This window comes from Equus przewalskii, chromosome 17 (assembly GCF_037783145.1).
Source record: "Equus przewalskii isolate Varuska chromosome 17, EquPr2, whole genome shotgun sequence".
Taxonomy (NCBI): Eukaryota; Metazoa; Chordata; class Mammalia; order Perissodactyla; family Equidae; genus Equus; species Equus przewalskii.
In genome coordinates, this window is record NC_091847.1 from 35688808 (window position 1) to 35705257 (window position 16450).

Consider the following 16450-nt stretch of genomic DNA (forward strand, 5'->3'; position numbering starts at 1 on the left):
CAGAAGACTTTTTTAAAAACCCTTATTCTTTTTAAACCAGAGTACTCCCATGTACAGTGCTGGAGTAAAGAGAGGGTTTAAGTCAGGAAAATCTTGCTAAATAAATGGCCTCCAAGTGACAATGGCATTTTGCCTTTCTCTGAATCCTCAGGCAGAGGCCAGGGTTTGCAGCCAAGATGAAGGACTGGATGAGTCATCTGCTGTGGTGTGGCGATGCCTCTGTTCTCAAGTCTGCGCAATCAAATCTCAAACTGATTTCTCCCTTTTCATTTTTTCTTCTTTTTTTGGCAAGAGAGAAAATAACTTCAGTATTCTTTTTTTAGGAGGGTTAAAAAAAAAAAGGAACACCATCCTATTGCTCAAAATTGCATATAGAATTTCAAAGAGTGACCTCTTCCCAGATATAGCAGAACTGATGGTGGCAATGGGAATGTGTCACTTTTTGAAGCAGAAGCGCTTCAGATCTCCAGGCCTGCCCATCTCCTCATGGCACTTTGGAGAATGGTAGGATTAGGAGTAAAGAAGTTTTAAATACAATACCATTTTCACCTGAGAGTAATTAATATTTCTGGCCATACAGACTATTACACGGTGGGGGTCACAGTGGCAATAAGTGAATGACAAGAAGACAGACTCCAGGCACAGTGATGTTGAAAGCCATGCTTTTTTCACAGTTGGCCGATTAAGTCATTTTTAGAATTTGGACTTCTCAGGGCCAGAGGTTCTTTTCTTTTACATTAAATATACTCTTTTCCCCACACTGTTCAGTTACATAATACAGTGAGTGCGTGTGCAAAGTCATGCCTTTTTAGTATAAAACACAGAATCATACCCCTCACTTCTTAAGTTATAGTTATTCATGATATTACTAATTTTGGACACAGCAAATAAGACATTGCCAGAAGTACTTTCTGAGCAGAATAAATATGTAGCTTGCTTTTAACTGAGTTTGTTGTTAAATATAGCTTTGATTCCCATCCCCCCAGCCCCAAGAACTGCATGGTAGTTTGCTTATAGTTCACTGCTCTATCTTTAAATGTTACACTCCAAATACTGTGAATTTTGTAGTTAGATTTTCCAGATTTTTCTGGCTAGGTGGGCTTGGGGGAAAGTGTGTGCCTCTCCTTCCTTTGACCCATTCTGTTTGCAGTGTTTCACTTCAGTTCACCAGACAGCACCTGATTAGGTGGCCTTCTGTCATCCATTCCCCACACTTCCCCCCTGGTCTCGGCACCGTGGAGCTGGCGGCCCTCCAGAACCTCATCATGGAAGCAGCCGTCCTGACAGAGGAAGATGAGTTTGGTTCATCTTTAAACATTTACAAGTGGTCAGACTCAATGTCACGAATAGGTCAGAGGCTCAGTCACATTTGAAGTGTGAGATGATGGCATCCTGAAAAATATTTAACTTATCAGGCAATACTGTTTCTCTAAAAACACAGAGACCTTGAAAACGGGCAAACATGTTTTGGAATCTCTGCTCTATCTTCTTTCTAGCTGTATAATAGGAATACCTACGGGAAAGTTCCAGGCACGTTGCCTGGCACATTAATGTAGGCTCAATAAATTTTAGTCATCTCTAAAAAGGTATTAAATATTTACCATGTGCAAGGCAAGGCTGGAGAGCTGGATATTAAGAGGTGGATACGCAGGGTGCTGGCCCTTTGATAGGGGAAATCTTGGTGAATTCTGAGCTCAGACACACTCTAGAAAGTAAAAACTCCCACACTGCAAATCTAGGGAAATGAGAATTCAGAGAAGGGATGGATTACTGTTAGGGGGAGGATAAGGTAAAGCTTCATGGAGGAGGCAGCACTTGAAATAAAAGCTGAAGGAATTCTTCCCTTCCCTGACATACCAGTGATGGTGATTAGGACTCCGCAGGGATAGAAAAAAGATATTTAAGGAAGAGGAAAGAAGTTGAGCAAATGAAGTTAAAGTAAGGCATGTTTGGGGGATCACTGACAGTTAAGGTTGTCTCGAGCCGACCCCACTTTCAAGAGAAGGTAGGGGATAATTTTGGAAAGATAGGTTAGGCCATCTTTTGGAGGACCTTAGATGGCCTTTATGAGGAGCAGGGCATAGCAGAAGGAGGCCCTAGCTGTGCATTAGGAATCCTATGCTCCTTTCTGGGAACCTGGTAAGGGATGACAGAGCTATATTGTTCCAGACATACATTGTTCTGGATTCAAATCTCCAAGTTTCCACTATCAAGTCTATGACATTGAACAAGTTAATTTCTCTTTCTAGCTCAATTTGCTCATTTGTAAAATGAGAGGATTCGAATAGAGCATGTCTCATGAAGGATAAAATTATCTGTTTACAAATTTGGTTGTTGGAAAATGGTGAAGGTGTTTCATAGAAAAGTGTCTTTTAAAAAGTGGGAAAATTTAAAGGCTCGGAAATGAAATGATCAAATGAAATAATCACAGAACTTTTGGGTTTTCATTCCACTGCTAAACTTATATGGTTCTAAGGAGACAGATCTGGTAATACTACCTAGCACGGTTTGACAGAGTGCAAGACTGAAGGCAAGAAAATCATTTGATTTTGGAGCTAAAATGAAATGAGGATTTAAGGAAGGTTTGTGGCATATTTTAAAGAGAGAAAGAAAATCATATGAGAGATATTGCAGCAGTACAATCAAAAGGATTTGGCAGTGGATTAAATATCAGTTCCAGAGCTAACAAGCACAGGAAGTATTACTTTTTTTGTTTACATGTTCTTTTGTGACCATACAGGTGAGCTGATTTAGTGATGACTTTCAATTCTGTATCACTCAGAGAGAGTTTCAATGTATGTGGAGTTCCTTGTGATGTAGATTGGTACATGCTATTGATCCAACAAATATTTATTGTGGACTAGCATGTGATAGGCAGTGTTCCAGGTGTTGGGGACATGGCAGTGCACAAGACAGACAAAGTCCTACTCCTGTAGAGCTTACATTCCAGGATTGTAATGGAGGAGGAGAGAGACAACAAACAAATGAAGACAACGGCAGCTAGAAAAAAAATGTTGTGAAGAAGATGAACCAAGGTGAGGGGCTGGGAGTGCCTGAAGGAGCCAGCAACATGGAGCCACAGGGCGAGAGCATTCCAGGTAGAGGGGACAGGTGTAGGGATGGGGGTTACGCCTCGGTGGGTTTCAGGAACTGCAAGAAGCCAGCCTGGCAAGGGCACAGTGAGTTAGGGGAGAGCATTCAGGGACGAGAGGAGAATATATGTGTTAGTTCACAGCATGGGGCCAGCTCCAAAAACTCAACTTGATAGTCCAAGATATAATATTCTTTGCAGCAAAAGTAGTTAATGAAACCACATTCATTCTCTTTTTTTCATACCAACTTTGGCAAAATGTTAAAACTCCCTGTTTTTCAGAGGAGAAAATTGGCACTCAAAGATGTTTAGCTACGTGCTCAAGGTCACACAGTGTGTAACTGGCAGGGCCAGGATGAGAATCAGGTCTTATGATTCCAGGCCCAGAGCAGTTTCCACTTCCCACAGTGTCGCTTTCCCTTCTTATGTAATCCTAAAGAATAACAGAGTTACTGACCTCTTATCAGAGAGCCTGCAGGAGAGGAGTGGATAATTCGCTGTTGATGTTTTAACACAATGACAGTGAAAAGGTCCTCTACTCATGGCTGACAAGGTGCAGGGCTTGCCTGCACTAAGGTTTAGGGGTCCAGAGGTAGAAGGGAGTACCTATCGGTGGAGAACTGGTGGAGTGATGATTTCTGACATTGCTTTGCACTGGAGTCTTACAGCAGCCCTTTGCTTCTACAACCCCACGATTTGAAGATTTTTTTAATAAAGCCAATTGTGTGTATCTGGCCTGAATGGGATATGCCATAAGATACCATGGCATTTTAAAACAAACACGAAATGGTAAATAAGCTGGTATTTACCCATGGGAACTATGTTAGCTATTTCTGCACTTTGCCCCTCCATTAATTTAACTGTCAGGTCTGGGCCATTAAAATCCAGCCTTCTTCCCTCGATTACAGCCACACAGTAACTCTGGACATTCTGAGTCTGTCTAATAGGGCCATTTTCAGGGAGGACTGGGAACTTTCCTACTAGTGTCTCCTCTCCTTTCTGTTCCCATCCGGAGGCCCTCTTTGCTACTTGCAACTTTGAGTGCTGGACATGCTTTTCTCTGAGCCAGTTGGGATCTTGGTTTATGATGCAGCTCCAAATCCAGGTATCCGTTTAGATGAAAGCCCTAGTTATTGAGACATATTGTACTTCTCTCCTTTCAGAGAACAGCATTTCCTGCTTTCTGACTGATGCAGGGGAGCGAAGAAGGAGAGTTGGCTGGCTTTTGGGAGCAGATTTAGAGTTGCTTCTCATTGGAGGGGCTCGCTTTTTCCTGAGCTGCCAGACACTGCAGGCTCAACTGAGGCGCGGAGGTGCAATACAGGCTGGTGGAGCAGCGGGGGAAGGCAGGGACAGGCGGGGCTAGCGCGTCTCTGCAGCTGATCACACGCACCAGCACATACACCACACTCCCGCCGCCCCTGTTCGCTCCTCGCATCTTCCACCGGGGGCCACCGAGGCGCGGACAGGGAGTAGGGGACAGAGGAAGAGGCAAAGCGAAGCACCGTGAAGCAGAGGAAAAACTGGAGCGGCGCTAGTATTTAACCTGAAAGTCAGACCGGCAGCCCGAGGCTCGAACCCTCTACGGCAGCACCGCGGTCGCCTGCTAGGAAAGCAGGGCGCCCAGGAACTCGCAAGTCCCGCGCCCAAGTCAGCCAGTGCTCGGCGCGCCAGGAGCCTTCTGGTGGGGGCAGCGTGGTGCCGTCTGGAAGGTGCAGAGCTTGGGGGACCTGCATTGGCGCCCATCGTGGTCCACCAGAAAAAGTGGGGGCGAGGACAAGAGCCCCGAGCGCAGCGCGAGGCCAGGCTGCCGCCGCCGCCCGCTGCGCCGCCTCCTGCCCTCTCCCACTGGGTGAGTGCTCTGGTTTCGCGCACCGCCGCGGCTCAGCTGCGCGCGGGGGCGGTCTGGGGGCCTTGGAGGGTCCGCCGGAGGGCCCTGGTGGCGCCCGCGGAAACTCGGCGGCCGGCGGACGCCAGGCGGACAGGTCTCTGGAGTCCAGAGAGGGAGACGCTGGGCCCGGAGGGCGTGGGTAGGGGCTGTTGCACCGGTGCCCAGCAGACATGTCTTTGGGCGGGATTTTGGCCAAAAGATAGGAGGCGGGCGCGCCGGGGGGAGCCAGGAGCCGTCCTGGGGGGCGGGCGATCGGGGAGCGGCGGGGAGGGGGGAGGGTCTGGTACAAGCAGGTAGCGCAGCTTCGGCAGCCGGGCGAGTTGGCAGGTGGGGTGGGACTCGCTTGTCAACTCATTAATTTTAAAACAGTTTGGGAGTGCTGCAGGATAGTCAGGAGGGCTGTGGGAAGACAAGAGGTGGTCCGGGATGCCGGTGATGGGGGAAGAGAAGAGAAGCCTCGAAAAGCTTGGAGGCAAGATTGCGCTTGGGTTCCTGGTCTTCGCATCTCTCCTGCCTTGAGTGCAGGAAAACACTTTCCTGTTTTAAGACTCAGCTGGGAAGAAGGCATCCGTCCCAGGGGAGGAGAGGCGTCGGCAGGGGGCCGAGACCGCCGCTACCTGCCCGGTGCGCCCCCAACCCCAGGCGCTCGCGGTTTTGTCCCCCCTTTCTCCCCCGCCCCCACCTCCTTATTGGTGCTGGTTTGCAGCGCTCGGCTTCTGCGCCTTCGCTTCGTGTTTGAATCTGGCTCGCTCCTCCGTATTATGTCTGCACTCCGAAGGAAATTTGGGGACGATTACCAGGTAGTGACCACCTCGTCCAGCGGCTCGGGCTTGCAGCCCCAGGGGCCGGGCCAGGGCCCGCAGCAGCAGCTTGTGCCCAAGAAGAAGCGGCAGCGGTTCGTGGACAAGAACGGCCGGTGCAATGTACAGCACGGCAACCTGGGCAGCGAGACTAGCCGCTACCTCTCGGACCTCTTCACCACCCTGGTGGACCTCAAGTGGCGCTGGAACCTCTTTATCTTCATCCTCACCTACACCGTGGCCTGGCTCTTCATGGCGTCCATGTGGTGGGTGATCGCCTACACCCGGGGCGACCTGAACAAAGCCCACGTCGGCAACTACACGCCCTGCGTGGCCAATGTCTATAACTTCCCCTCCGCCTTCCTCTTCTTCATCGAGACCGAGGCCACCATAGGCTATGGCTACCGCTACATCACCGACAAGTGCCCCGAGGGCATCATCCTCTTCCTCTTCCAGTCCATCCTCGGCTCCATCGTGGACGCCTTCCTCATCGGCTGCATGTTCATCAAGATGTCCCAGCCCAAGAAGCGCGCGGAGACCCTTATGTTTAGTGAGCACGCGGTGATCTCCATGAGGGACGGAAAACTCACGCTCATGTTCCGGGTGGGCAACCTGCGCAACAGCCACATGGTCTCCGCGCAGATCCGCTGCAAGCTGCTCAAAGTAAGTGTACCCGCCCCTTCCCCACCTGGCGACCGCCAACCTTCAAACACGGGAATGAACTCACCTGAGAACTACCCCCAGCCCCCTAGTCTTCCCTATCGCTACAGGTAAACTTCCTTTTTTGGGTGAGTGAGGGGCTGGAGGATTGGGCAAAGAGAGCACAGTTGACAGTTCTGTCCTTTTCCCCCCTCACTCTGGTGCTTTTATTTATATGTCATTCGGATGTGCTGGTATCACTTTCTAGACTAGTAACACTTACGGAGTGGTGTTGGCTCCTGCAGCCCTGAGGTAAATGAATACCGTGTTCTGCTCTGTTCCTACTGCTCCGCTCTGGAGAGCGCTTTTCATTTGTTGTCAATACACTACTCCATTAAACTTGGGGTACTAAAAGTGAACAGCTTTTATTTTGAAGAAATAGGTGCTGAACTTGCTTCAACTTTCACTTAGGGCTCACCCCCCCCCCCCCGCCTCTTTTTTCCCCCTAATAATACCAGTAGGTAGATTATTCCTCTAGACCCTATAACATTAACTAACTCGATCTGTGGTCATGTTTTTAACAAGCACACAGACCCGAGAAGCAGTTAATAAAGTGGAAGGAACAACACCTGGTTCTTTAAAATTTTTATTTTTACTAAATATTTTCCTAGAGAAGTATTCTGTGAAAGCTTGAGTGCTTTTCCTGTAGAGCCTCTTGTTAATTTTAATCTTAATTGCCTGTTTCTATGAAATCTTTGTCAATTACAGATTTCACTTGAAGCTTTTCAGCATCCATTAAAGAAGATTGCTTCCTACCATCAGCGGTGTAAATGCTAAAACAAATTGCTGATGGAGTGGTTATCAAAGCCAGGTCCATCCAGTCGTTAGAGGGCACCACTGCAAACAAGAGAAGCCCACTCTAATCACTCACCCAATTAGAGTCTGGGAATGAGGGAGAAAAGCCCAGTTCTGTCCCTGTGTGTCATCTTTTTGATGGATTTGCCTTAGGTAGTTTCCCAATGCTTATAAATTGAAAAAGATGACCTGAAATAAAATCTTAAAAATTTGTTGAGGTTGCATAGAGAACCATGGCCAGATTCAGAACTTAGCATTAGTAAAATGAAAATCTGAAAAATATTTGAGATTTTTGCTTTTGAAATTTCAGTTTCCACTCTACAAGTATGTATCCTTTTACACAACCTCAGCTCAAGTTGTAGTTAAAAGTGATCCAACATGCTTTAAAAAAGTTTGGCTCCTGTGTCATTTGCATTATTCATCTGTAAAATGTTACCCTAATTGCTCTTGACCGTGTCACTCAGTAAAGTGTGAGGATGAAAGCAGTTCAGTTGTCCTGTCACTCCACATCACATGCATATTTACTATGCAACAGACATTGAATAAACTAAATTTTGTATAGCATAGTGGAAAATTTTCAACCTGGTTCTGATGTACATGTTCATTAAGATAAGTATGAATAAATAATTTGAGTAGATCATATTCTTTATAATTAACTTCTGTGAACTGCATACAGTTCTTTACTAAACTTAACATAGTGTGTTATTGACCATTGTTTGAACTAATCGAGTTGTTGGATCAGGCTAAGCAGTTGAGTTATAGACGTGTTCATTGCAGCGGTATTTGCTATATGTGCCTGTTTTTATGAATAGACCAAGACATACAATCTCTCTCTCTCGATTAGGCCCACTGGGAAGATAGGGACACCTTGTTAATAAAGTACAAATTCTCTATCAAGGAATCCGTGTTTATGGGTCCCATTGAGATTCTTACTGAAGAGTAGTTTACCTTATTGATTGGTCTATTGGAAATTTAGACTTTAAAGGTCATTTATTGCTGTTCTCTAGTTTTTCAAACATGTAAAGTCATTTATTAAAACACATATCTTTTCATGGCAACATATTTTAGATGTTTTTAGACTTTATTAAATTTTATTTAACAAAGCCAGAAATAATTAGAATTAATCTACATATCACGTTTTTTGTTTTGTTTTTGTTTTATAAAGCTACAATGAATCGGAAGCACCCAGTGTCTACAATGGGTCAAGACACTGATAATGAGTTTTGTGTATAAAGCCATGTATCACATATACTGTGAGGAGTGTCCTGATTAAAAAAATAAAAGAATTATAGTATTGACAAATTTGGAGCAAGGTGCTATATTAACACAAGGTGATAAAAACAATGTCTAATTAAAATAATGTGTATAACCTTCCTATAAAATTCTTTACTTTCGATTTATTAGGAAGATGTAAGTGCCAGAAGTAAAAGTGATTGACGTGGTGTCCATTTGTATTTAAACAAAATTGTAGTGAAATTCTCTCCTGCTTTTTGTGAAGCAAGGAGGTTGATAAGTGGCAGTCCATTATCCAGCCAGCTACTGTAGTTTGCTTGAAATTGACTTTTCCTATAGCCATGGTAAAGAGAATTCTTGTAGTTCTTGTCATTTCCTTAGACTTTTTAAAAAAGAGTCATGTTTTATTAGGGAACTAAAAACATTTAGTAAAATTAAAGAGGAGATTTACCTTTAATAAGTTACTCTCATTTTCTGTTAGGGACTGAGCTGAAGTGACCTAAAATGGTCAACTATATTTTTAAAAGAGAAGCTCTACCAAAATTTTAAGTAATAATATTTTGACTTTAGTCTTATACATTCTTCTTATTAAATACTATTAAACATATTCAGTTTACTGTTTTAACCTCTGTTTGATATTTTAATGTAAGAATTATGTACCTTTAATACCAGGAAATATATAAAATTTTAAGGCAACAAAAATCATAATATTTAGTGATAGTAATTACAGTCTATATATGTTCTTCCTATTTCCTAATTTAATTTTATTTATATTTTTCTATTGTTGTTTTCTTGTTTGCTGCATAAAAGCTTATGCATCAGTATTAATATGAGCTCTATTTAATGTTTATAAAGCACTTTCTACTCTTGGAAAGACAGTAAGGATGTGGATATGGTTTTTTAATCCTTGCCACTGTGAAATAGTCCATGCATATTTCTTTTGAATTCTCTAAGTTTTGATGGAAATTTTTTTTATAACTTCTCTGCCTAATTTTTAAGTATGTTGCCGATTTGTATAAAAGCAAATTTTGTTTCAATTCCATTCCTGTCTCCCAAACTTGCACATACTGAAATTTATTTCAGTATTAAAATACAGATCTTCCAGCTTTATGCCTTGAGTGGTTGATCATTTTTCTACTAAAAAAGCAAGCAGATTAAATACAAATTAAAGGATATAATTTGAAGTTATTCTTGAAAATTTATAATTTTTCTATAAATATAGCTATAGAAAGTTCTTAAAGACGAATATTCTTTCTCTTTTCCTCCTCTCATCTCCATGTGGATATTTTATTTGAATTTCCAATTTATTTTAGTTGTTTCCTTTTTTAGAAACCTCGAATTGAGAGACTAATGAATAGCATGGTCATGTTAAGTTACTATCTCATCCAATTGAAAGTTTCAATAAAAATGCCTGGATTAGAGAGTTGAGACTGACAGCTGAGATTTTGGACTCTGTAATTTAGTATTGAACTTAAAGGAATTGGAAATCACACTTACTCTTTTCTACAAATCGAATACTAATGGTTGACTGCCCTAGACTTACATCTTGTTAAGGGAAGATTTAAATAATCTTTGATACATTGTTCAGGAATTTACAAACTTATTATCCAGAAGCCATCATATAAATATACATTTAAATTTTTCTCATGGAAGTATAATTTTATTCCTTTATCATTTTATTCATTGCAAATAGTCATCCTGTTTCCTTCCTAGGAGGTCAGCTGTGCAGCCCGTAACTTGTACTTATTGAAATGTAATGGTTTACAGTCATCTTCTAATGTATCATATACATTATTTTTATACTCTCCTTTTTTATTCTCCATTTATATGGATACTCAAACTTGGATGCTATCTAGTGTCCTCATATGAAGGTGATCAAGTACAGATGCAATAAAAAGCATTGTTGTCTGCAAATACAATAGGCTCTTCATCCTCTTCATATGTCCTAATATTTTGTTAATCCTTCAACCTTAATCCTTTAATGATTCCTGGACCACATGATTCCTGAATTTTTTTCATATGTTTATTAGTTTGTTTTCATTCCATACCTTGCACTCAGATGCAATTATGTTTTTGACTCTATATGACCTTATTTTGTATAACTGACTCTTTTCATCAATTGATCTTGGCCAGTTAGCACTTTACTTTTAATCTTGAGGTAATAAGTTACCTCCTTTTTAAAAAATTAAACCCACAGATGAATATCTATTAAAAAACTATTCTTCTAAACATCATACAAGCTGTTAGTAAAAACATTCAAGGATTCTAAGACCCAGTACCCCAGAACTCTTGGGGCTAGATCCTATAATGGTTGGTGAATTTCTTAAGTGGATTCATTATGTGTCTAAAAAAAAAGCACAGTTCCTATTTAGGCGAGCTTTGCCTTCTCTGACACAAGTACAGTAATTCTACAGTAGTTATAGAAGTTAGGTTCTTTTTAAAATCTATAATTATTATTCTTTTTAAAATAGTAGTAATATGTTGTTTTGTTTTTGATTTTTCATATAGTTCCTGAAAAGTACAGGGTGGCTTATGCTCAGGGTAATACAGTATGAACAAAAATGAGGGACGCAAAGCCCCACAAATAAACAGCAGTAGGTAAGAACAAGTGATCAGAAGCAGCAGGGAAAAGTGTTTGATGGATTCCGGGGTGTTTGGTGAGTAGGAGGGGAGTGTGCAAGTAGGGTTACAAATCCCGTCCACAGTTATTATCAATTCCGTAAAAGGCCCTCAAGGAGTTAGAAAACTGTTCTTTCCTTTGAATGGTATAAAAGCCTCACGTAATTTATTAAAAGATAAATTCCATTCCATTCTATAAGGTACTTTCTTTTCATGGAAATGAACATATTTTTATGGGATAATTAGCTTAGCTTTAAAAAGCTTTTTTTAGACTTGTTGCTGGTCATGTTTTTTCCGTCTGAGTATTCATGGATTTTACACTTAAAGGGTCAAAAGAAATGTATAATTTAATTGTAACAGTCCGGATAAAATTTTACGTCTATACTCTCCCCTACCTAACTTTAATTTTGGTCTGAGTTCCAAAGCCATTGCCTTAACTATTTTGAGTCACAGGGCATTTTTCTTCCTTCTCCTGCTACCTGCTTTTGGCTCATTTGGCTCATAAATTTAGCTTCCAGAATGTACTCTGACCTCATTCCATGTGATTATCTTTCTGACTTCAGTATGTATTCAACACATACACACACATACAAATATTGAACATTTAAAGAGGAGAAGAGAAATTACAGATAAAATGATGGCGATATGGTAGGTAAGAATGGCTTGCCCTCTCCGTCTTAGCCTCCTTTTCTTTCTTTTCTTTTCCTGTGCACTGGCCCTCAGTGACCCTTTCCAGTGGACACTTGTGAGCGGTAGTGGGGCGTGGATCAAAGGTTAGAATATTATAGAGGTACATTTCATGAGTCAGATGTTAGTGATGTTTTAGTTGAAATTCCCCAAGCCTCCCTCTGAGCTAGGAAAGAGCACAATGGTTATAATTAAAACACAGCTATCGGTTAGAGACATGAGAGAAAGGCAGCAAAGAGATTGATTGTATTGGCGAAGTGTGTCCCTGCTGAATGAATGTGAACAACTGGTCACAAATCTCCCAGGAGGGGGGTGGCCAAATGTAGATCTACTTATGCCAGGCCAGTGCTAAATATGTATCCCGGAGCTGTGTGTGTCTTTGGATGTGTACTCAATAGTCTTTCATCTGTAACATGAACACTGTTTCATGACCATGATAGTCCCTTCCAGGTAGCTGTGACTTTTGATTCTTTTTCCACCTGTAGTCAGAATTGTAACTGATTATCTTGTAGGCCTTTTTTGGACTCTAAGGGAGTTCAAAGTCATTTGGCATTAGCTGCTTCTTTGAAATTAGCACATGTGACAATAAAATGAGGCACAAGCCTTAAGTTCTACATATATCCATTTGCAGGTAATTAAAATGTGTATAATAGAAATACTACTTTTAAATAGCAATATGTTTGTTAAGAAGAATAACTTAGAAGTTATTGCCACAACCTACATTATACAAAATCATTTCAAAAATCCATGATGTTCTAATTATGATTAATTTTTGGACAGTAAATTTAAATTAAAAAACTTTAAGCCTTAGGTTTCCTCGATTTTTCTCTTAACTCCCAGAATTTTCTATACTGCAATTCACCATAAAGGCTTTAAAATGGCAGAAAGATCTTTATTTCCTTCCCTATTTTCCATGCAATTGAAAAGAAAAGTTGTATGGAAGTCACTTTCAGGTCATAGTGTTTTCAAATTGTGTTCTAAAGTTTTAAGAATTACCAATTTTCTGTGAACTCTTTTTCCTTCCACCTCTTTTCCATGTTCTTATTCATTCAATAGTTTTGTGATTCTAAATGATTGTTTCATTAAATAGAAGTTAACCTTAGTTATCAGCTTTTGAGAAACTTAAATAATTTACGGCATCAATCTTAACCTTTAGCAGTTGTTTCGAATTATTGTCAATCTAGACCATATCTATTTACACATTTTTATCTAGGAAATGATCATGGTTCTGTGTTCCCTTTGGAATTAGGAAGTTTATAGAGCTAAAGGAGATAATATGGACCATCAACAAACTGCTCTATTAATGAAAGATTTCTTCTTATACCATAATTCTTAAGATGACATAATAAAGAAAGATTAAGTTGGTTTTTATCTAAAATTTTTTGGCCTATTATCAAAATTTCTGGGTGAAAATGGTAATTGATAGTGAAATAAGAGGATTAGAAACTGATGGAGTATCAGTGCTCCTGATTTATAACATACTCAAGCTACAGATCACAGTTTAATTTTATAAAGGCACATACATAACTCTTCTTTTTCCTTTCTGTCTTTCCTTTCCATATGCATGTGTATATCACAGGTCCTTGAACAAAAGTTCTCTCACTTCACTTATACAAGTCTAGAGACTTAAAACTAACATGGACTTTTTTTCCCTTTTGCTCTAGAAAATCTCTGGAATAGCACCAGAATTAGAGAAACCTAGATTAGAATTCCTTGTAAGCCTAGAGTAGAATGTCTGTGCTTCTGAAAATGTATTTGGTAGGCATATGTAGGTTTCTGGAACAACGTAAGTATTTGGCTGAGCACTGATAAGATAACCTTGCTCTCGCCAAGAGATCAGACTTCAAATGATTCCAATGCTCCAAGCACCTGCCTCGCTAAAGCCGTGCCCTGCGCTTTTCTAAATAGAAAGAGCTTTCTGCTTAATTCACAGCGATTACTAGGCTTCTCAGCCTAATACAGAGTCAGAGAAGCAATCAAAAATCAGGAGGTAAGCTGGGGCTGGCCTGGTGGCGCAGCGCTTAAGTTCGCACGTTCCGGTTTGGCGGCCCATGGTTCGCTGGTTCGGATCCCCACTGTGGACCCATTCACTGCTTGTCAAGACAGCCCTGGCAGGCGTCCCACATATAAAGTAGAGAAAGGTGGGCACGGATGTTAGCTCATGGGCCAGTCTTCCTCAGGAAAAAAAGAGAAGGATTGGCAGCAGATGTTAGCTCAGAGCTAATCCTCCTCACTAAATAAATAAATAAAAATCAGAAGGTGAGGGACTGGCCCTGTGGCCCAGCAGTTAAGTTTACGTGTTCTGCTTCTCGGTGGCCCGGGGTTCAGATCCTGGGTGTGGATGTAGCACGGCTTGGCAAAAGCCATGCTGTGGTAGGCGTCCCAGGTATAAAGTAGAGGAAGATGGGCGTGGATATTAGCTCAGGGCCAGTCTTCCTCAGCAAAAAGAGGAGGATTGGCAGTAGTTAGCTCAGGGCTAATCTTCCTCAAAACAAACAGACAAACAAACAAAACCAAAAAACAAAAATCAGAAGGTCAGCATATTGATAGTTGAAATGTTTGATAGTCTAACACAAAGAAGACCTGAGCAATAAAACTGTGGGTATATGTACTGTCTCAGAGTCATTTAAAGGAAGGTTAAATTAGTATCCACAGGAAAATAAATTTCAATGAATATGCAGGGGATTTCACTTATCTGGAAAACATGTAAGCCTGAAAAACATCTTTCAAAGAAATGAGGTATTATTACTTTCCCCGTAGTGTCACATAATAGGTACAGTTGTCAACTTTATTTCTGCCAAGACTTGAATAGTATATATGCATTTTGGAGAGGAAAATAGATATAAGTTTGAGCATATAGAACACATTTAAGATTAAGAGCACATTTCAGAACACATTTTAAGATGCAATGTTTGTATGGAGCATATCCATGCATGTTTAAGTCTAACTTACCTATACAGGAATTAACTGCTTTGCTAGAAGTAAAATATTTCTTTTTTCAGGTTGGCATTCTCCTGATAGGCAGCCTGTTTCTAGGCCACTTCTTTTCATGGATTGTTGAATGATGAGGGAATATAAAAGTTAATAACTTACTCGAAAGCCTTTTACAATGAGGCACAGGTATAAATAACAAATTTAGTTTTGGGGTACATATATAATCATTAGGAAAATGTATCTTCTTTGGGGAAAATGACCTTCAAATAAAGGAGAAATTGAGTTTTTAAAGAATTATCTTTTGAATACTTTTATTTAGTGCAGAAAACACAGAATGTGGAATAAACGACCCAAATTCTGTTCATTAATTATAAACACTAGAATACCACCTTGTGTTTATATAGCACCTGTTTCTTAGTAGATGAGAGAACGATGACACTGGGCTTTTGTTTTTATTTATTTTTGTTTTGTTTCGGGCTTTTATTTTGTTATATTAATCAATACTTGGTAGACAACTGTGTTGTTGGAATGATGCTGGTTGCATCCATATTTTACTAATTTGAGAAAATTTAGAAACATAGGTGACTTCTACTGGCTTAGAAATGCCTAGTTTTCTCCAGCATTGGTTGTTAGAGCTGCTGATTTCATTTTTTGCCATCAAGTTTTCCATGGAATTTTCTTTCTTGTCAGTAACCGTTTTCTTCTTCTTTTTTTAAAATCTCCTACTCATAAAGCAGAGAAGAAAAATAATCTCAATATTTTCACTGGATTTTTTTCTACACGAATGAAGTTTCTGAGTATCACTAATTACAAAGTAGCCTCTCTGACTAATTCTGCTGTCGAGACTCATTGCAGCAACTGCTGCCATAGCTATCCACCACCAATTTGAATCTCTTGGTTCTGTTTAGCCATCGAGGTCATCTTGTTAAACCACATTTCTGAATGTTTTCAGACTCATTTACTCCACATAAAAAGTCAGTGCATTTCTTGGAATCCCGAGAGTGAGGATTTTGTGTTCAAACTACTGCTTCATTGGACAGACTAGGGTTACAGATTCTGTTTTGTTTATTAAATTAGCTTTGCAAAGAGTCTGCTAAAGTATATCGGATTCTTCCAAGCCCCATTTGACCAACAGCAAAGGCCTCCCCCCATAAATTTTTCTGGATGCAACTCCTTAACACAGCCCTTATTTTACCCGCATCATCATATAAATTAAACTTAAATATTTACTTGTACATGATCTTTATAAGTAGCAGATATGGAAAATAAAATGAAAATAAACAGGAAAAAAAGATGTTTACTTTCATGGTTTGTTAATTAATAGTCATATTTAATTTTCTTTCAGAGTTTTAGCATGCAAGCAGTTTATTAAGTTTTACAATGATTTATGCTGCTGCTGAATGCTATTACCCTATGAAAGTTTTAGTAAACCATAAGGTTATCCAATATAGATTTTTTAATTTGCATTTTCATTAAAAAATTCAGTTTAGCACAGTTTCTCACTGTTTTAAAATTCATAAAATAAATAGGGAAGTAAACAACTTTAATGCAGTTTATTATTAGGAATTTGAAAGCCATTAGCTGACAGCATCCGCTTTTATTTTTATTACGTGAGCTGTTGTGTACATAACTTAATATAACATCTTCACTCTTCTATTCTAATTTACATCTATTTATTACTTATTAAAAGTCCTAGAAAAA

At 40.4% G+C, this 16450-nt stretch overlaps 1 protein-coding gene across 4 annotated transcripts in view; it reads left to right on the forward strand.

Moving 5' to 3' along the window:
- The first annotated feature begins 275 nt into the window (after nucleotides 1-275).
- Nucleotides 276-16450, forward strand: part of KCNJ3 (potassium inwardly rectifying channel subfamily J member 3) — a 149486-nt gene continuing 133311 nt past the window's right edge. For all 4 annotated transcript variants that reach the window (XR_011528752.1, XR_011528753.1, XM_070581353.1 and 1 more), the window contains exon 1: nucleotides 276-6445. Coding sequence is in view for 2 of the 4 variants with exons in the window: in XM_070581353.1 (XP_070437454.1) it covers nucleotides 5744-6445 (702 nt within the window). In the remaining 2 variants the exon portion in view is untranslated. The remainder of the gene's footprint in view (nucleotides 6446-16450) is intronic.